Source organism: Aulonocara stuartgranti (assembly GCF_965226115.1).
Source record: "Aulonocara stuartgranti genome assembly, chromosome: 20".
Taxonomy (NCBI): Eukaryota; Metazoa; Chordata; class Actinopteri; order Cichliformes; family Cichlidae; genus Aulonocara; species Aulonocara stuartgranti.
This window is the reverse complement of record NC_138956.1, coordinates 30,767,769-30,789,381: the sequence shown is the minus strand read 5'-3', so window position 1 is coordinate 30,789,381 and position 21,613 is coordinate 30,767,769. Positions and strand designations below refer to the sequence as shown.

The window sequence follows — 21,613 nt, the reverse complement described above, 5'->3', positions numbered from 1 at the left end:
TAATATCTGATCTGTTTTTGATTGAAGCCCACTCTGTTCTGTCCTTGGGTCCTTCTGCTGCTCTCACTAGCTTGTCCATTACCGATATAAGATAAGATAAGATAAGATAACCTTTATTAGTCCCACACGTGGGAAATTTGTTTTGTCACAGCAGGAAGTGGACAGTGCAAAAGTTATGAGGCAAAAATTAGAATACAATAAGAATAAATACAGTACACAACTGTACAGAATAGAATAAAATAAAATACTATATACAGTAGAATAAAATAAAATAAATATACAATAAGATAAAAATAGAATACAAATACAAATACTATATACAACTGAGTAAAAATACAACGATGACAGAAAGGATTATTGCACTTAGTATTATTGCATATGTATGGATGTGTGTGCTTGATCAGTTAAAGTCTTTATTATGGAGTCTGACAGCAGTGGGGAGGAAAGACCTGCGAAATCTCTCCGTCCCACACCGTGGGTGCCGCAGTCTCCCACTGAAGGAGCTGCTCAGTGCTGTCACATATACACATGGAAGAGCGATGAGAGCCGTAGGGGTGGGGGAAAAAATCGATACTGTGTAGTATCGTGATATTTTGTTTGCTAATAATGTATCGATACAGGGACAGCAGAAATCGATATTTTGTTACTAAAAAGGTTTTTGTGCTCAGAGCATGTTGATCCTTTTTCTGAGCAAGAATCCTGACATTCCTTCACTGTCCAAATGTGTTAAACTTTTTTTTGGCAGCAATAAACATGACAGTTTACTTATTTTAATTTAAGACATGTTTTATTTTAATTAAGTTTAAAACTTTTTTATTTAATGTAAATTTATATTTTGTTTTAATTTACTTTCAAATTCTTCAGTTGCTGAATGGGCTGCATAGTTTTCATATTGCATAGTTCAGAATAGCTATAATTGTACCAGATGGTTGCATTCAGTTAAGTTGGACTAGACTGTAATACAAACCGTTCAGTTTGTCAACAATAAAACTAACTGAAATGAGAGAAAGACTGAGTGCGAGACTTTATCAATATTCATTTTATCTAATATCAAAGTTTACCTTTATGTACAGAATCTGAATATTGCAAAAAAAAATTTTTTTTTTAAATCGCAATAATATCGTATCGTGCGTTAAGTATTGTGATAATATCGTATCGTGGGATGTATGGTGATTCCCACCTCTAAAGAGCCGACATCACCAAATATAAATCACAGCAGATGGAAATGTCAATCTTCTTTTCACTGCACTGGTTCAGACAGAAATATCTATAAATAAAACAAAAATAAAATCAATTATTTTAAAAATCCTACAAAAGGGAGTAAAGACAAGTATGTAGGCACCCCCCAAACTGCAATCCACATAAACACAAACACACTATGTGCTGTAATTGTCTTAGCTACTATGATTTTCCGTAATGTGAATAAGGATAGTTTTGAATTGTTTGGCAACCTTTGCAGTAGAGCCGATGAGATATTTATTTATTCAGATGGCTGAAAGAGTCTTTTATGATCCAGGAAATGCCTTCAGAACCTTTCAGCAGCACTGCTTTTATAACAGGTGCTTAGCCCTGTGACTTATATGTAAATTAAATGGTTAAAAGGCTTAAAGTCGTGCTAGGATTTGCTAAAGGTCAGTTTGTGTGAAGGCAAATGAAGTTCACATACTACTAACATTTATTTAGAGCCTTTATCTGTCATTGTAATCATCCATGGCTTTGGCTGCAAGTCCAAATAAACCTATAACAGAAATACCTTTAATCAATGTATTATAGCACAAACTGGACAACCCATTGTTAAAAATTCATGTGGGTTCTTCTGGTTACCTGTTTAGTTTTTTGTGGTGAAACTGGAAAGTTCACAGGCATAACTTTTCTCCCTCTCAGTGTGTGTTTCTCAGTTTATCTGCCTGAATTGGCACTGTGTACAACATATTCAAACAGTGAGACTGGAGTGACCTTTAGAGCTCCACTGCACTCAGTTACAGGAGTGGCTGAATATCTGATAGCTTTCTGATAGATTTCAACGTTAGGAGGAGAATACATATCTGAAATCTCTATATGTGCTTCCTGCTGCAAGCCCAGATCGTAGTCGACAGAGGATTTAGTTGAATACCTGAGGAGCAGAAGATCTCTGGATTTTTCTAAATGAGTTTGCTTATAGTTTAACACAGAGCCTAGAAACAGGGGAACCCATAAGTCTCATCATCCCCATGAAAGAGAAACAAAATCCAATATCTCTAAAGCTGAATAATTAACATGATATTTGAGTTGTGAACAGAAGAGTACTTATCATGGAGTCGTGCAGGGTATTTGAGTAATGGCGATGCTGGCCTTTTAGCGAAAATCTTAGATGATTCACAATCTGACACTTTTACTCCCTGCAGTTGTCAAAATGTTGATGTATCTTACAATAGTTGGAATGTAGCAAGCAGCTCCACAGTATCAGTTTCCAGCTCACCACTGTTGGCCTTGAACACGACTTCTCAGAAATGACTCCCCGCTGGGATCCCAGGGTCCTTACAGCCATGCTCCTCCTGGTGTGAAAACGCTAAAGCATGTGTGGACGTACATGCTGTAATCTTATATTTGTGTGTCATTGTAAGAGGTCGGGTCATTCAGAATTTTTGATTTTAATAGTTTGAGGTTTCCAATAATCATTTGATCAGTGGTTCAAATTCCTGAGCTTATTACACCCAAAGCCTGGAAGTAAAACAGGTGATCTTCTGGAGTATTTGTAGCCAGAAGTATCATTTTATGCAAGACTACACGGCATTTTTATCCTTTGTTCGCCTGTTCTACAATGATCATGTTCCACATTTTGCATCTAGTCTTCTAAATTTGAATATTTTTAATGGAGAGACTGTGGGGAAACCACCAGGGACTGTCATCCTGGGAGTCCTGTAGGAAAACATGATGTCTTTTCCAAGGTGGAAAACTACAAGTAACAAACTATGCCAATTTGGGAAGGCTTCGGTGAAAAAGTAGAACAAGTAAAAAGCAAATTCAGCTATGTCAAAGATCAGAAAGTTTGTTTTTCTTTGTTTTTTAGTCTCACAAGAAACCTGCAGCTCAGAGATGTTTCAGTTGATAGATGCATCCCTGCTAAAACCCAACGGATTTCTAGATCAAAAAAGAAACTGAAATAACAGTTAAGAACAGTTTAGTGAAATAAAAAAAGAGGCCACATGAGAGTAAGAAACAACTTCCTTTTATGTACAATGTATTTATTTAGCAAGGAATATATTCACACAGGAAATGTGCTTCACATGCTAAATTCCTCTGAGCATTTGTAACCTGCCCCACACAAACATAGTCTGACCCTATTATAACCCCCTGTGATGCCAGAAATGGCCTTTGCTGAATCCTATTAGAAGGGAAAATGTACTTAATTGTATGACTGCATATAAAAGATGGACACTGGCACTCAGTGGTTTCTACACTTTACCTTTTGAAGCCTGAACTGATTGCTGCTGATTGTATTTAGATGAGAAGGTGGGAGTACTAAGTTAAGCCAACAGTACCGAGCTTGGTTACCAAGCTGCATCCGTAAACAGTGCAGCTGCAATGCACAGACAAAGATGCCTGCCACAAATTTTTTTGGAAGGTCTGTTTTTGCTAACATCCCCACAGCGAGCCATATTATCTGTCAGATAAATTAATTAAAAACACTCCAAAAGTCACAAAATTCAGTAGAGAGTATAAATGGTAAATGGCCTGTATTTATATAGCGCTTTACTAGTCCCTAAGGACCCTAAAGTGCTTTACACATCCAGTCATTCACCCATTCACACACACATTCACACACTGGTGATGGCAAGCTACATTGTAGCCACAGCCACCCTGGGGCGCACTGACAGAGGCGAGGCTGCCGGACACTGGCGCCACCGGGCCCTCTGACCACCACCAGTAGGCAACGGGTGAAGTGTCTTGCCCAAGGACACAACGCTCGAACTGGCAACCTTCCGATTACAAGACGAACTCTCAACTCTTGAGCCACAATCGCCCTAAGAGTAGCATTTCCCATAGTGTCAAACTATTCCTTTAACTAGGTGAAAAACCTTTTGGATGAGCACAGAATGCATGAGTGTGATTATGTTTAAGTCATTATTGTGATTAATCGCTACCCCGATTTGTCTCACAGATTTATTTAAACCTTTCTCTCACACATTGCAGCACAATCTGATTTAAAATTAATGCAGGAAATCCTTTTTTATTATGTGATTCATGTGTGCACAAACATGTCTACCTTCAGATTGTCTGACCATACAAGGCGGTGGTGTTTTTGCCGTCTTCAAGACCTGAAATAGGCTGAGTGTTTACAGCAGTGAGACTTGCACTGATGGACTGCAGACCCCCGTCCCTGGAGATTGAAATCTAAATATTGTACTGCAAAGATAAGCAGTATATGAGAGTTACTCATTGTGTCAGTGCTTTAGGATCACCTGAGGCAAGTCTGAACAGAGAAAAGCAGATTTCACATTTAACACGACTGTCATCAGGAAGAGCCTAAAAAAGTGCTGGAAGGTCAGTGCTGAAATTTCAGCTGCACCGCATTTTACAGGCAAACTTTGGTTTTCATTACATTTACTTGGCAGTTTGAGTTACTGTTTACGTTTAAAATTGACTTCTACTATTTACATATTAACTCTTTAGGATTCTGAGTATTTTTGGCTCTTTAACCGTCCATAAAAACAGTTTTGTAAACTGGTTGTAAACAAAGTTCGGACTGGAGCTCGGGACTCTTTGAGGGCTGTCTTGTTTAATTTGAGGGGAATAAAATAACGGGTCAGTAATTAGAAAAACAGATGAGCTCTCTGTACTATTTCTTGTTATGTGACCTCCGAGCAATGTTGCAATAATGAAGTTTCCATTAGCACTTAATGTGTGTGTATTTTAGCCAACAGATTCAATTATATTTAAAGATGCTGTCATCTAATCACTCTTTCATGCAGTCCCTTGTGCACACAGTGTCTTCTTTAGGATTACTTCCCATTTCCACCAAACATTAGATTATCTAATAAAGTGGAATTGCACTGTAATTAGGTCGTAGATGTCACTGATGGAGAGCTTTTTTGTAGCAAGCATAAGCCATGGCCATTCCAGGTGGTAAAAACAAACACTTAAAAGGTCTCAAGAGAAATTACGCTTTTTAAAATGTACTTTGAATAGCCCTGTTTGGTGCAAGTTCTTGTATAGCGAGTTTTCTGCAGAGTTAGTGGGACCCATAGAGAATAAGGGCAGCATTATTTTCCATCGAACACCATCCGCAGAACTGAGAACTGTCAGTCCTTTTCATGTCCAGGCCAGGTGAGACTGGGTCAAACTAAGCAGTAGACTCCAACCGACAAAAATATGTTTCCCTTCTGTCAATTCAAGTTTCAGATGGAATTCTTTTGCTGCATGCGTAGGAAGCACAATCCAAAAGATAGATAAATAAATGAAATGGGTACGGGTTGGGCAGTAGATAGCTCTGGCTGTAATCCTCTTTACTGGCACACATTAAAAGCAGAGGCCAGTGCTGACTCTGAGCAGGTCTAAGTGACCGTGGAGTCTTTTTGCTAATGTGCTTGGGCTGATAAATCATTTATATTTAAAAGTTTCTGTTGAATGAGCTTGTTACCAGCAACTAGCTCAAGCATGAGATTTTCCTTTAACCATATCACAGCACTTCAAATTCCTTGACGAGTGCAGTCTGAACCACTTTGAGTGTCTGGTAAGACCAAATAAGCACAGTATAAATGGCAATCCTTTTTCAGTGATGCAAAACAGGCATCTATTCAGTGTCTTTATGGTGAATACCCACTGCGTGAGGATTCATCATCACATCATTATCAACAGCCAGTCTGGTACCTGCAAAGTGAGACAAAATGCATTGCAAGATGTAGCAGAAAACAGTGTACATGCCACTGACATATCAGTGCTTTATACACTCAGTGTCCAAACATTTAAATCAGATGGCAGAGGAGATGTAAAGTATTGTTAACAAATGCCCTTCTTCTGTGGAACCGGCTTCCAGTTTGGATTCAGGAGACGGACACCATCTCTACTTTTAAGATTAGGCTTAAAACCTTTTTGCTAAAGCATATAGTTGGGGTGGGATCAGGTGACCCGGAATCATCCCTTATTTATGCTGCAATAACGCTAGGCTGCTGGGGACTTCCAGACTTCCACTTTTTTGTCTAACTCAGTGTGTGTTTATACACCTCCTCTGCATTTAATCATCAGTTATTATTAATCTCTCTTCCACAGCATGTCTTTGTCCTACCCTCCTCCTCTTCACCCCTAACTCGTTGCAGCAGATAGCCACCCCTCCCTGAGCCTGGTTCTGCCAGAGTTTTTCCTTCTCACTGTCGCCAAAGCACTCGCTCATAGGGGGTCGTATGATTGTTGGGGATTTCTATGTATTATTTTAGAGGCTTTACCTTACAATATAAAGTGCCTTGAGGCATCTGTTGTTGTGATTTGGTGCTACATGAATAAAACTGAATTGAATTTGAATTGAACTGAAAAAGTGGATTCATTGTTTTTGCAGTAGTCTAAAATTCTGATTGGTATCAGTGCACATTATCTGCTGGAGCCGTGGCTGATAGGGAGCAGGTGTAAGTGACTGAGGAGTTCCTTGCAAAAGTGCATGGAATGCTCTTTATTTTTAGGAGTTTAACTATGTCACAGCACCTCGAATTTATCTTTTTATCCTACGTAGACAGCTACTGGAATAATATTACATCTTTCTTATTCTCTTTTTGACAATTTAATGTCCTTTGCACCCTCTAAAATCTGTTTTTCTTGCACTGGAGTATTTTTATATTGTTGCATTGGTCCTAACAAAACAGCCTTCCTGTAGTCCTGGATATTAAACTGAAATCCAATATTATATAAGCAGAGGAGACATGACACATCTGTTCCTGGCAGTGGTTTCCTCACACTATGATCCTTTGGCAGTGATGTCTTGGATTTAAAAATACACATACAACCAGGACACTGCATGCGATCCCAGACCAGGCCTCTTCAAGCCCAGTTAGTCAAAGTGTTTGCTGACACTCAGACAGTCTGTGGACATTGTTCTGCTTTGTGGACTGGCTGCTGGGCGTCTGGAGGAGGACCTGTGTGGCAGGACAGGGTGTAAATGACGCACTCATAGGGGCCTTGTAGTCACGGAGGAGCCCTGACTAAATATGGACAGGCATACTCTTGCTGTATCACAATCGCGGGGGAATGCAACAGCTGATTGTCCCCCTCCCCCCTTGCTGCTGTCAGACCCCGTCTTTCCTATCTGGTCACAAACACCCAGACAGCGATTCTTCTTCTTTTTCCCTGCAGACAGAAATCAAATACTTACCCATACACCACACAGCTGTGCTCAAAAACAGTAATCTGCTTGCTGTTTTTCTCTCTTTCTGTCACCTCCTGCAAGCTTTAGCTCCGCTAAGAGCCGCCAACAGTTCGAGATCACAGATCTCGATCCATCTTGCGTCAGCAGTGGTGTCAAATGCCTCCATGGATATAAATATGGCACACCTCATAAGCAAGTGCTTGGGTATAAAGGGTTAGTGTATATATGTACCACACCTAGCTTTAGTTGTGGGGCTTGGATTACATACTGTACTGCTGATACTAGCATTTTGTGCTGGTGAGCGATCAACTGGTCATAAAAGTTGTAAACAAAGTTCAGACTACGGCTCAGGACTCTTTGAGGACTATTTTTTTTTATCAAGTGACTTATTTAATTTGATAGAAAAAGAAACTGGTCAGTAATTAGAAAAATAGATGAGCTCTCTACTATTTCTTGCGACGTGACCTCTGAGTAATGTTGCAGTAACGAGGTTTCCATTAGCACTTAATGTGCGAATATTTTGGCCAACAGATTCAATTATATTTAAAAATGTTGTCATCTTTTTTATTAACAGCTAATCACTCTTGCATACTCCCTCGTGTATGCACACATAGTTGCTGCAGAGTTGGAAAGGACCCTCCACAAAGATCCAGTGGCACATCTCTCTCGCCATCAGTAGACTCCAAGACGATGGTGGCGGGACAAAAAAACAGACATTACAAAACAGCAGAGTACCAGGACTTATTTAAAGAACTGTATCTATACTTATATATTAGGCCAAATTTAAGTTTTACATTAATCTGTGATCTCATAGCTGTGGGGAGTTATGACGCACAGAAAATAAAGTATATTAATGTACTAACACTAGCACATGCTTTTTTTTTTTAATTCAAAGTACACACAGTTATTTTTGCAGTGCATTTGTGTAAAGTGACCTTTACTGTACTTTTGTTTCTGCAGCTGAAGCCTCTGAATGCTTCCTTCGCTGACTGTATATAAAAGCTGTCTGTGTCTGAGAAGTGAACTCAGTGCAGAATTCTCTTACACTTGTGGGGGTTTGTTTTCTAACAAACAGTAGAGTGCAGCTCCTCTGGTTTCAAAAAGACTTGTATATAAACCTATAGAATAACAGCCCAAGAAAACTTTTGATCTGTGACCTCACTAATCTTAGCGTTATGGGCTGACTTGATCGTTTTTGTGCTTGGTGAAAACAAGGTTAATTTTGAAAATTTGGGCTCAATTTGAGCCAGAAAGAAGGCTAAAGTATTCTCACTGACTAATGTCATGGCATAACACATTGGTTAGCCTTAAACTATTCATTTAAGTGTTTGCTGAGGTCACAGGTGGGATTTATCAATCAGAACATCCATTGACTGACATTATGAGGAGCTATGATATACATTTTTTAGCAACTGTAACCAGACTGGAAGATATATAATTACACCAAAAGCCCCAAACAAATATAGTGTTCCAGCAGGAAAACACTGCTCAGTGCTTGGCTGCTTTAATCCTTCATGCCAGGTTCTGGTTTATTTATTTATTTATTTTTTGTTATTATTATTTTAGTCAGTGATTTGCACAAATCTATTCATTTTGATTATATGACTCGTAATTTACAGGATTGAATTTGATTTAACCATGCAGGCCTAAGTCCCTACTTTTCACCTTGTGCTTGTGCTAAAGATTTCACCATATTTATGGTACTGAGAGTTGTGTGGTCAGTGATGGACACGCTCAGTGAGCTGTGAATGGATGTGAGGCTGCTACAGGGGTCAGTTTATATCCGTCTGCTGCCTTTAGCCATTTTAGTACTTACCAGTAGCTCTGCTACATGCATAGCACTTTATAAAAAAATGCAGGTCTCATAGGTGTTTTCTAATAAAGTGCACAGTGAGTTTTCATACTTAACCACTGTATTTAAGCATAGACTGTATATAAAGGATACATGCAGTCACTTTCAGATTACCCTTTTCTTTCATAATTAGCTTCCTGGCTGTAATGTCCGTCTCCTATGCTACAACTGAAATGGAAAGAACACAGTATTTCATGCTGAATTCAACCATTTATTATGTTAAAAGTAGTACAAATGTAATATCAGTGGTGTAAACGTGGTTCTGTGACTATTGTGCGATGCCATGTTTTGTTGGCAATAAGCTAAACTAAATGGGAAAACTGTGGAGTTCCCAACAGGAAGGAGAACAAGAGAGAGGCAGGAAGCTGAACTGAGCCCGGTGTGTCAAATCTGCTGATTGCTTCAGCTTAGAATTACCCTGGTGCTTCCAGGCATACTAAAGAAAATAGCTGTTAGCCACTAATCTACCCAAGCTCACATCAAGCTATCATAGTAATAATATGAGCTGGACCTGATGTGGGTTACAGTCATTGTTGTTTGAGCCAGATGTCCAAGACATCAGACATCTGGACCATTTAGGTGTATCAGAGGTGAAATCAAGCAGCCGGACTCCCCCTGAGTTAATCCATCAGTCAAAGTCAACTATGGCCAATGGAAAACTGCAGATGTGGTCCACATTCAGACCAAACATTCAGTGTTATCTGAATGAAGCCCCCCTCTGCAGCTTCCGCAGTTAACAAACAGTTGAAACTCTATTCCTACTCCTGAAGACACTGAACCACTGTGAGGTGGAAGGTAGAGTCAGTTTCCAGGAAGAAGCCATCTGTCGACATCTTTCTCTTCCAACTGGCAGTTTACCCGTCCACACTGAAAGGCTGCCATCTTGTCTGCTACCTCACACACCACTCTGTCTGCAGGCAGTCAGGAACTAAATTGTAATAGTATATTGTTAGGTAAGGGAGAAGATGGTTGAGGCTTTTCAGAGTATATTTTTATAATAAACATGTATGCATATTGTGTTCATTAGCACTTTAAATAAACTTAGCACAACAACTAAGTAGTAAGGACATTTTTGGTTGGTCAGTTATTTCTTTGCTGCAAAATTGCTTCTTGGCAATAAAATTGATACCAGTGGAAATCCATTCATGGGTTGAGCAGCAGAGTTAAGTATGTGGGTTGTGCCTTTAAAAAAAACTTTATAAATCTTCTCAGAATAAGCCAAACAGCTTATTCTGCTATTGACTCTTGTTTTGAACCTCTGGTACCCTGGTGCTGACAATCTGGCTTGTCATCATTAGAGGCATCTCAATGCAGAGAGATATCAAGATGAGTCTCTGCAGCCAGGGGTAATCGCTCCACAGTCTTGGACCAAATTCTATCCTCCAACATAACAACGATCGCATAGACTTTGATCATCTGGTCAAATAAATGATACCAAACAAGAGCTGATAGCAGAATAAGCTGTTTGGCATTGGCAGAGGGGATTTTTTTCCAAGATTTTCATGGGCACAACCCACATACTTTACTCTGCTTTTCAACACACAAAAGCATTTTCCTCGCAAATGTGGCATCATCTAAGGGGAAATAAACAGGCTTTCCAGTGGTACAAGATTTATTGCCAAGAAGCATTATTACAACAAAGAAGTAATCGACCAAAACAAAGTTTCCTTACTTTTTGTGCTAAGTTTAGATATTGTTGAGATTGCTATGGAAACATGTTGTTAAAGATCAGCTGTTAGAATAACTTTGAGGAAAAACAGCTTCCTGAGTAGGTGCTGAGTCTGTGTGGACAGGTGGAGCTCATTTATATCAATCAGGGGACCTCAGGAGCCTCTAATTGTTCCTGGTGGAAGCATCTTCCCCACCTAAGAGGAGCTATTTTCATCTTGGTGTAAAGTTACAACATGTTGAGTATTTATAGAGTAATCACACTCAGTACCTGCAGTTACTGGGGACAAACAGCAGCAGCTTTTAACTCATTTACCTCTCGAGTTTTTGGATATAGCAGCAATTCATCATCTAATGAATTGAGACCGGACAGTGTGCGCACCGCAGATGACGTCAGTGCGCACACTGTGTCTGAGGAGGATGTGCGGAAGTGCTTCAGGAAGGTGAACGCACGCAAAGCTACTGGTCCGGACGGGATTCCCGGCCGCGTCCTCAGGTCATGCGCGGCTCAGCTGGCTGGAGTGTTCACGCACATCTTCAACCTTTCCCTCTCTCTGTCTGTAGTCCCAGCCTGCTTCAAAATGGCCACCATCGTCCCTGTACCCAAATCCTCCACCATCTCCTCATTGAACGACTGGCGACCTGTAGCCCTGACCCCCATCGTAAGCAAATGCTTCGAGAAGCTGGTCAGGGACTTCATCTGCTCTGCACTACCCGACTCACTGGACCCTCTACAGTTTGCATACCGCCACAACAGGTCCACTGATGATGCCATAGCCCTGACACTACACACTGCCCTGTCACACCTGGAGAAGAGAGACACGTATGTGAGGATGCTGTTTGTAGATTACAGCTCAGCATTCAATACCATCGTTCCCTCGAAGCTGGACAGGAAACTGCAGGATCTAGGACTGAGCAGCTCCCTCTGCAGCTGGATCCTTAGCTTCCTGTCTGACAGACGCCAGGTGGTCAGACTGGGCAGCATCACCTCATCCCCCATCACACTGAACACTGGTGCTCCACAGGGGTGTGTACTGAGCCCTCTCCTGTACTCACTCTACACCTACGACTGCACAGCCACTAACAACTCCAACATCATTGTGAAGTTTGCGGACGACACTACAGTGGTGGGTCTTATCACCAACGGTGATGAGACGGCTTACAGGGAGGAGGTCAGCGCCCTGACCCACTGGTGTCAAGACAACCATCTCACCCTCAACGTCGCAAAGACAAAGGAGTTGATAGTGGACTTCCGGAGGTGCAGAGAAGTACACACCCCCATCACCATCAACGGCGCTGCTGTGGAGAGAGTGAGCAGCTTCCGGTTCCTTGGTGTACATCTGGCTGAGGATCTTACGTGGTCAGTACACACAAACAAAACAGTGAAGAAGGCGCAGCAGCGCCTCTTCTTTCTCAGAAGACTGAAAAGATTCGGCATGAGCCCCCGCATCCTCAGGACCTTCTATCACTGTGCCATTGAGAGCATCCTCACTGGATGCATCACCACCTGGTATGGCAACAGCACCGCCTACAACTGCAAAGCTCTCCAGCGAGTAGTGCGGTGCTCTGAACGGATAATTGGAGGTGAGCTTCCCTCCCTCCAAGACATCTACAGGAAGTGCTGCCTGAGGAAAGCGGGGAGGATCATCAAGGACTCCAGTCACCCCAGCCATAAACTGTTCAGACTGCTTCCATCAGGAAGGAGGTTCTGCAGCATCCGGTCCCGTACCAGCAGACTGAGAGACAGCTTTTTCCATCAGGCCATCAGACTGCTGAACACGTCATAGACACCTCAGCTTCACTACTGGAACTTCAACATTATGCACTCCACACTGTATATAAATGCCACTTGTTTTGCACATATTCAACTCTGTATATTTTATATATTTTATTATTATTATTATTATTTTTTTATTTTTTATTTTTTTTTACTATTTAATTTGTAAAAATGTGTATACACACACACACACGTAGGAAAATATTTAGTATACACATCCAGAAATGCATACACTATTATATATTGTACATATATTTATTAGTTTCAGGTTGGCCATTCTTGTATTTTGCTCGTTTGTGTTGTTGTGTTTGCACATCTCTGTTGCTTGTGGGGCTCGCACACAAGAATTTCACTCGCATGTGCTGTGCCAGTGTGCCTGCACATGTGATGTGACAATAAAAGTGATTTGATTTGATTTGATTTAATATCATCCTCTTTCATCACTAATGATGAAAACATGATTAGATTTTTTTTCTTAACTATTAACTGATCCTTTTGTGATTGCCAGATGTTTTACTTTATGGTTTTGAGGAAGTATATCAGCAGGTGTTTTTAATTGTTTAATTAAAAGTTCCCTGATCCGCTTAGCTGAAATTTGACTGTATGTTTACAGAGGCAGGAGGTGTATCAGATTAAATTAATTATATGTGTACTTTTTCACTGAGATGATATGATTTTTGGAACTGTTTGGTTGCTGTTGCAATGTGTTGGGGCTCATTTTCCATGTAACATTCCCCAAGTGGCTTCCTACTGATAATTTTCCCTGACCAAATATTCCAAATAATTGGTTTAGGCACTTAAGGCTACAAAAAAACAATCCAGTTTCTTTCCACAATAGAAACCCAACACACAGAGAGTAAAGTCACACTGAGCTGAATCGTACAGTAGAAATTAGGTTAAATGTAGTTATCATAAAACATGTGCAAAGTCAAAATGCCTGACACACCGCTATGTTCCCTCTAAGCTGTGCGCGTGAGCAATCGCGCACTGCTGACACTGCTAAAGAGCTACCATTAGCATGCTAACAAGCTAAACTGAGATGGTAACCACTGAACCAGTTAAACAGCTTTTATTCTACAAAACTTCAGTATGGCTACAGTCTTTACCCGAGTAGAGAAGCATAATAGTATTAAAATAATAAATTGTGCTGCCCTATTTTCGTGGTATAACTAGACTGCATTTCAGGTTTAGCAGCTGGAATTAGCCTTGTTTTCTTGGTTGCTACCTGTTCTTCAGTGATTCTTTTTTTTTTTTTTAAGGGGAAATCCAGAGTGAAAGTTCATGAACTCTGCAATGCAAAGTGTTGCATGATAAGTAAATTTTTCCAGTGTGCAGCAAAACAACTATAAATATACAAATGTACGCCTGTCAGGCTGCAGTGCTTTCTGCCTGTCACCCACACAGACATTTGTGTGATGATGGAGGCCTCAGTAGCTTGCCAGCAATAACTCATTGTCTCACTCATGGTGGCAAAAGTGTAATTTATTTCTGTCCCAGGCAAACGGTAGAACAGGACAACCCCTTTCCTCCAAAGCTAATAATACTAATGAGCCATATGACCAGCGACTGCCCACCCCAGCATCCATTTGACCATGATTGAATACTATAAACAAGCCTTGTACTGCGATATTTTTGGTCACTCTGTTTAAGGCCCTTATCTCTGAGAGTGTTTGTGTAGGAAGGTCGAGGTCAATGTCTCATGAACCATGAAACCATTATAGTATGACGTAAATGAATAGAAAGCAGAAAAAGTATGTAGAACTGAAACAGGCTGCATCCTGGTTGATGCATGTGCTGATCACTGGTGGCTGTAAAGAGGTTAAACAAGAAAGTGACAAGTAAATGCTCAATTGAGTGAGCGTATCCAACCCCTCAGCTGTGTTTCCTCACACAAGAAAAGCTTAAAGCTACTTAAAAAGGTGACACAGAGGATAAATAGAAGGGATTTCCCTTTTTGTTTTGGAGCGTAAACGATGGACAATTAAAATATAATTTTTGGCTTTCTAAAGGTGGTTTCTGTCTAACAGTGACTCCAAAATGAACTGATTGATGATTTAATGATGAGACGAGATCAGCAAGTTATAGCGTAGCCTTCAAAATAAATTGATTTTGGTATTTTTCCTCAAATATAACCGGTTTGTTTATTTTGGTTTTTGTCTTTTCCTGTTATTTGTCAATGGAGGTGTCGCTGATGAAATGGTAATATCAGTGCTAGGCTTACCTGAGGGAATCTTTTTTTTTTTTTCTTTTTTTTTTCCCCTTCTTTGGCTTTAATTATTTTTTATTAGTAAAATTAAGCCTGGTTTAAAGTTATAGACCAGTATAAACCGACATTTGTGAAACTGCCCTGCTATTAAAGGAATGGTTTTATACATTCTGATTTATATATTCCATTTCACCAATTCACAGCTGCTAACAGGTGGACTTTGTTGCCTCCTGTGGGGACAAAACCAGGTTTTGTAGTTTCACATTTAAATTAATAGCATTATTCTATTTGGGAGACACTCTGACTTTGCTTTCTTGATGGTGAAAACACACTCATATCCCACTCTTCCTCCCGACAGCTAAGCCAAGTGTGGTACTGATTGTGTCATTTATAAAACACACTGAAGTGAACAACAGATGCTTTCTGAAAACAGCATGTTCATTGCCGGCATATAGGGGGGGGGGGAGATTAGGATTCAGACCATTAATGAAATGAGAAGATGAAAGAAGGCTGAGTGACTTGTGTTGCATCTTTCCACTGCAGGACAGCCCATGCCAAGGCCAAGGCAGATGCAGCTGAGCAGGCTGCCCAGGCCTCCAACAGAGAGTCCAGCATTGCCAGACTGGTGGCCAAAGAGCTCTCCCCTTCCTTCTACCAGCCAGGTTAGTCGACATCTCCACACCACATTTTAGAAAAAAATCAGCAAAATTAATTTAAAAAGCATCTAAAAGGGCCACCTTTTAAGGCATCATAATGTCACTCACGGACTTTGCAGCTGTATGCAAGCTCTGAGTTTCACTAGATATCACGGGAATGCACACTAAAAAAGCTAATTCAGAAAAAAAATTTTTACCTACTTATGTATGATACTGTATGAAGGAAACAGCAAATGTAAAATCCCAACAGCAGAGCTACTTCTCTACTTTGTCTCTGTCCTCACAGCCTGTGATAGTATATCCTTCTGCTGAGGCCCATCACAGGGATAGTCGCGTTTGACTGTCTAAAAAAAGGACCATCTTATTGGGTCGAAGGGATCGTATCAGTTTCATTGCGAGTCTGTCGACACACACATTGACACAAAAGCAAAGGGGCTATTTGGGAGCCTCCTGCATTTCACTCCTGCGCTCTCACTCAGCAGAGAGCTTAAAGAAGTCAGATGCAAACAGAAAGTCGTCCAGCTTTCTAAATGAATTGTCTCTCACTTTCTAAATGACTAGTCTTTCACTAAAAGTCTGGTTGAGACTGGCGCTGGCTGAGAAACATCTGCTTCAAAACACTTCATAAATTTAAGGATCAGACTTTTGATATTCTATACTTTTCTTATTTTTAGCATAAGAAAAGTATCATATGTACAGCTGTCCTACAGCTGTACGTGTCCTACAGCTGGTAATCATCATCAGCATGTGTATTCATCCACAACAAAAAATGTTTCCCAACAAATGGTAATTTCTTCTGTTTTAGTAACATTTGCTCAAAACTACAGTGTTCAGCTGTTCAATTCAAACCAAATATGAAGAGAAAGCATATCAGTGCATTGTAGGTATGGATTGTCTGACAATATCAAAAATATTAATTGTTTTTAATATATTTCATTTTGGGACAAATTTTCTCCTTTGGATTTTTTTCTGAAATGTGAGCAAACAGAGAATTTATTTGTGTTTAATGGAAAAATGTGTACTCCAGCGAAAGCTTATTAGGAAGGGGATGCAGCAGCTGAATGCATCTCTAATATCCTCTGTAGCTGCTTCCTGTGCTCTCAGGAGGTTTAAGGGGATGATACTTATAAAGACAATCTGTGACCTCTCAGCCCTGCAATACTTGAGCTAACATTTTTATCAAGGGAATCTTTTTTTTAATGGAAAAATGTCCGTTTTTAAATTGAGCTCCTTTAGCTATTTTCGAGCCAACAGGAATTTATCTAACAGTGAGCTGTGCTCCATGATAATTATGAAACAGCAGAAAGATATTAATATAAATGAATATTTCTAAAAAATATATTTACCTGCAAAAATAACTCAATAAATAATAATAATAATAATAATAATAATAATAATAATAATAATTCTCACTGTAAGCTAAAGGTTCAGGCCTCACTGATGTGAGCACTCGGTTATAGACTCCTTTTGTACTTAACCCAATACTGCGCTATGCGCCATGAAGTGTGACCTCTCTGTGAGCACAGTAGCCACACCCATCTGCTGCTCAATTATTCTGTTTGTGAATGGCAGCCAATCAGAATAAAGCTGGGTAAAGTGAGAGGCACTAAAACAGCTACTTTCACATGGTGAATGACTGAAACCACTAAAAACAAAAGAGGATTATTTTGAACTTTAAGTCATGACACTCACATGATAAATCATTTATGATGTTTGTAAATCCCTAATGGATTGAGGCATTATTACTTAGTGTTAAAAATACCATGGCCTTTTTATGGAACATTAATTCTAATTATCGTGATTAGTACATACCCATGCTACAGTATCTCTAATTTTGGTCCATTGTTAGGTGGTTCCTTGGCAACATGACATCATATATAATTCATAATTCAAGTTTGTGGCTATAAATTACATGTTATTGTCATTCAAATAATATTATTTTAATGAGGCATTGTAGGTGCATAAATGTTGGTAGATGGTTGTAGGCAACATGATGGCGTCATATGTTTTTTAGATAAGAACCTACACAGGTCTAAGACGTACCTGTGTGCCAAGTTTCATTAGTCAGTTTGTGATTGTGTAGGAGGAGTTTGAAAGCCCACATTCTGTATCTATTATACATTTTAAATTATGGAAAAAATAATAATTCCTCTGACTTATAATGACTGATGGTAGAAACCAGTGATTAAAAAGTATTTGAACTGGCTTTCAGGTCCTGAGTATCTGAAGAAGAGAGCGTTACAGTTGGCCGTGGAAGGCAGTGAGAACACAGAGACCATCATGCATGAACCCCTGCTAGCTGAGGAGGAGCCACTGCCTACACCACCTGAAAGCCCGGTTATGAATGAACTGGACAGCCTCATGCCTAGCTCATCCCCAGGTCGCACGCCTTCTCCAAGCCCAGGCATCATGAGCAAGGAAGAGCCCAAACTCCTCAGTCCAGGTAGCTGGAATGAAGACAAAACCAGTAAAAGTGGTGGAAGTAGTAAACTCAACGGCAAGCAAGGCAGTCGTCCCACTACTCCCCCTGCTCCTGCTTCAACTGTATCTGAAGGAGGAGGAGGGGCCACCAGCAGTCGTGGCCCATCTCGTACCCCGAGCCGCCAGAGCAACAAGAACGAGCAGGGTTCTGACATGGAGATCAAGCCACTGCAGAAGTTTGACTCTGAGGCAAAAGCATCAGATGCCACTACAGCCCCTGCTGCCCCTGTAAGGAATAGCCTCATCTCACCAGAAGAAGAAGAAGAAGAAGAAGAAGAAGCACCACGTCCCATCTCCAAAGCTCCCTCCAAAACGCCTTCCAAAGCGTCTTACAAATCTGTAACTCCTGAGTCTAAAGCCTCCGAGGTAAAAAGCGAAAGAGCACCACCAACAAAAGAAAGAGTGACGCCTGTATTTGAGAACAAAGTGGAGTCCAGGGAACCGAGCAGGCCTCCCAGTAAAGCAGAAACAAAACCGCTACCAAAACGGCAACCCAGCCCAGCTCCAGCTCCAAAACCTGCTCCGAGTCTTGAACCTAAAATGGCACCAAAGCCAGTGGAAGCAAAATCTGTAGTTGCCAGACCGGCAGCAAAGGTGGAACCCAAAGCCGAAGTCAGACCCAAGCCCATCCTGTCGAGCCTCAGCAACGAGGTGACCCCAGAGTCTTTGGACATGGAGGTAAGACAGTAAATATACACAGTGACTCACTCTTCATTATTTTTTGCTACATCAATATTGTCACAACATGTATGGTGGTGTCAGTCTGTCAGTCCAAGACTTTGGTCAACAGCTATCAGATGGATTACTGTTAAATTTTCCACACACATTCAGTGTCCCCAGAGAGTAATTCTTACCGATGCTCGTATAAGCATTTAGCTCAGTACAGCCTTAAAAATATACACTAGCATTACTGCTGACATTAATGACCATAAGTCCTAGTTTCTAACTAAAGAGCACAGCTTGACACCATCATAGTCAAATAAAAGTGTACACCATATCCAGTCACGTTATTTACCGTATAAGGGCAAAGCCAGACTACTGTTCTGGTTTGTTGGAGGGGGAAATAGTTGTAAATGAATGCTATGTCTCCTTTTTCTCTATTTTAAATGTGCATTTGCTTTATATTGCCTGCCAATTTCAGGTATTAATGTTACATTGGTTTTAAAGTTTTAGCTAAGCATGTACCCTAAGCATCAGCATTAAGTTATAATTATGGCTATAAATATATCAGCCAAACATCTGTATCAGCCAGTACTAACCTCCACCAAATAAGATGACATTTACTAATCTCAGTGGACGATAATTATCTGTTATGTCCAAACAATTTTCTTTTAGTTTCCCTGCTGGCTAGATGGGAATAAATAAATAAATAAAAATACACTTAGAAATAGCATGCATGACAAAGAAATGCTCACTTTTACATTGTAAATATTTGTTATAAGCTAGGATTGAAGCAACTTTTATTGAAATATGCTTAAATTGGTTTGTATTCGGGAAGTAGAAGACAGTGTACACAATGTACCTGCCAATATGAAGCTGGAATGTGGGAGGCTGATTATAGCTTAGCATAAAGACAGGAAACAGGAAGAAATGGCTAGCCTAGAGCTAACCAAAGCTAGCAGATTGCTCCCATCTGCACCCGTAAATCTCACAAAAGGGATAAGGGGTGTTAATTTCTGATCTTTAAAGGTGCTGGTAGGACAATTTTCTTACCCTTTAACTAGGCTGTTCTAGATGTTAAACCCCTTTTTTTGTCTCTTTTTTTTTTTTTTTTTTTTGTCTTGCTCCTCCTGCAGTCTTATTTTGAACTTGCTCACAAGATATGTTTTGGGTACAACCATCTCCTATAAATAATAATTTTGATAATCCTTTATTAATTCTTTGCATTGAAAAGATAAAACCCAACATGAACAGCCACAGATTAGGAAGGTTAAAGAAAAACAAACAAAGTGTCTTAATAAGGTTTATGGCCATCACATGCAATTAGAAAGGTTTCAGAGCACTCTGAGTCTTTGTGATTCTCCAGCCTGCTGGAACACTATAAACACCATTCATCCAGAGGATTTTGCCTCATTTGGTGTGTTGATGGTGGTGGGGAGTGCTATGTATGACGTAAATTCAAAATCTCCCACAGGGCTTCATTAGGTTCAGATTTAATGTCTGTAGGGGAGAGCCAGTAGACAAGCTGACCCACGACCTTTATCTGGGCGATCTCAAACACTGTTTGTCATTTGACCCTGAATTTAGTTAGCATTTTCCTTTTTTGTGGGAAAGAAACTAAAGTCTGTCAAAATCTTCATGAGTATCCCAAGTATCATTATCAATTTTGTGTCAGAAGCTAATTATCTCAGGTTTAAATGTCATCACATATGTTCATGGAGTCCCATTGTACAAAAAGGGGTGACTGCATTACTGAAAGTGGAGCTCTGATTTGGTAGAGTATGCAATTTTCACCACGGCATCGGGTTGAGCTCGCACAATATTATTCCAGGATAAATATGTAGTCTTAATCCTGTAAAGCCTGAACCATGAAATAATTCCCATAAAATTCTATTTTTATAGTGTTTTTTGAATCTTCTGACAACTTTTTTTTTTAAGGAAATCAAATGTAAATTTGCATATCTAAGTTTTGATTTGTAGTCAGTACACTCAGTGTTGTACAGTTTAAGTTCATGTAGCATCATCATAATGAATAACTGACATTATATTTGATGTTGTATATGTCGCTTAAGATTTTTCCAAGTGATAACAGTAGAAGAAGAGGCAGGGGCTCTACTTTCTTTTTCCCCCCAACGTAGACATCAGGATACATTTTCTCAAAAATTTCTAAGAATTTTGCATTTTAAGTAGCATTTATGTTACATGTTGGTGTTTAACACCTCAAAACTGAGTAAGTTTCCATTTGTTTCTTGAATCTTTGCAGAATCACTTGCAACTTTAGAGAAAATAGTTGTAAGACTTATTTAATAATCAAATCATTATTATCAGCATTATCAAGGGTTCAATTATCAATATTTCTTTGAGTATTTTATTTTTTTAGCTCTACTTAGAAACTAATTTCTCTGATGACTCATTGTCCCCCTTTCATGTGGTAAGCTGATCCACGAAACCACTCTTTTGGACCTTGTATTTAATTGTGTGATTAACTTAGGCTTAGTTCTAAGGTTTTAATTGATATGAATTTATGAATTTTCTGAATTTGTTGTTTTATTTTTGTCTCATATTTCCTTAGCTTTTGACTTATGGCAAAAAGAAAAGTAATTTGGATTAATTTTAAGTTAACTTGCACATCCATGGAGGCATTTTACTCCTGGAAACCGTTCCTCCCATCAGGACACCGTAATGTACCCTTCTACATAACAGGACCACTGGGTCCCTTTACTGTTGGAGCTAAGGTTTAGGTTTTTCCTTTAATTTTTCACTCATCTCCAGTTTTGACTGGATCCGCTGTCCTTATTCTGCATTGAGTTCTTTTCCTTTTTTAAGGGCCCAAACACCATCATGATCTGCATGGTAATCCTGCTCAACATCGGCCTGGCCATTCTCTTCGTTCACATTTTGTCATGAGACATTTTCCACCTCCTCAGGTAATAAACACACCATCAAAATGTACTCAGAAGAGGCGATACAGTAAAAATAA

At 39.8% G+C, this 21,613-nt stretch overlaps 1 protein-coding gene across 2 annotated transcripts in view; it reads left to right on the top strand.

The window, feature by feature from the left end:
* The window catches only part of jph2 (junctophilin 2), a 29,778-nt gene that overhangs the window by 6,503 nt on the left and 1,662 nt on the right, over positions 1–21,613 (top strand). For both annotated transcript variants that reach the window (XM_082518586.1, XM_082518585.1), the window contains exons 3-5: positions 15,380–15,498; positions 17,705–18,651; positions 21,460–21,560. In XM_082518586.1, the coding sequence (XP_082374712.1) occupies positions 15,380–15,498; positions 17,705–18,651; positions 21,460–21,540 (1,147 nt within the window). In that variant the 3' untranslated portion in view covers positions 21,541–21,560. The remainder of the gene's footprint in view (positions 1–15,379; positions 15,499–17,704; positions 18,652–21,459; positions 21,561–21,613) is intronic.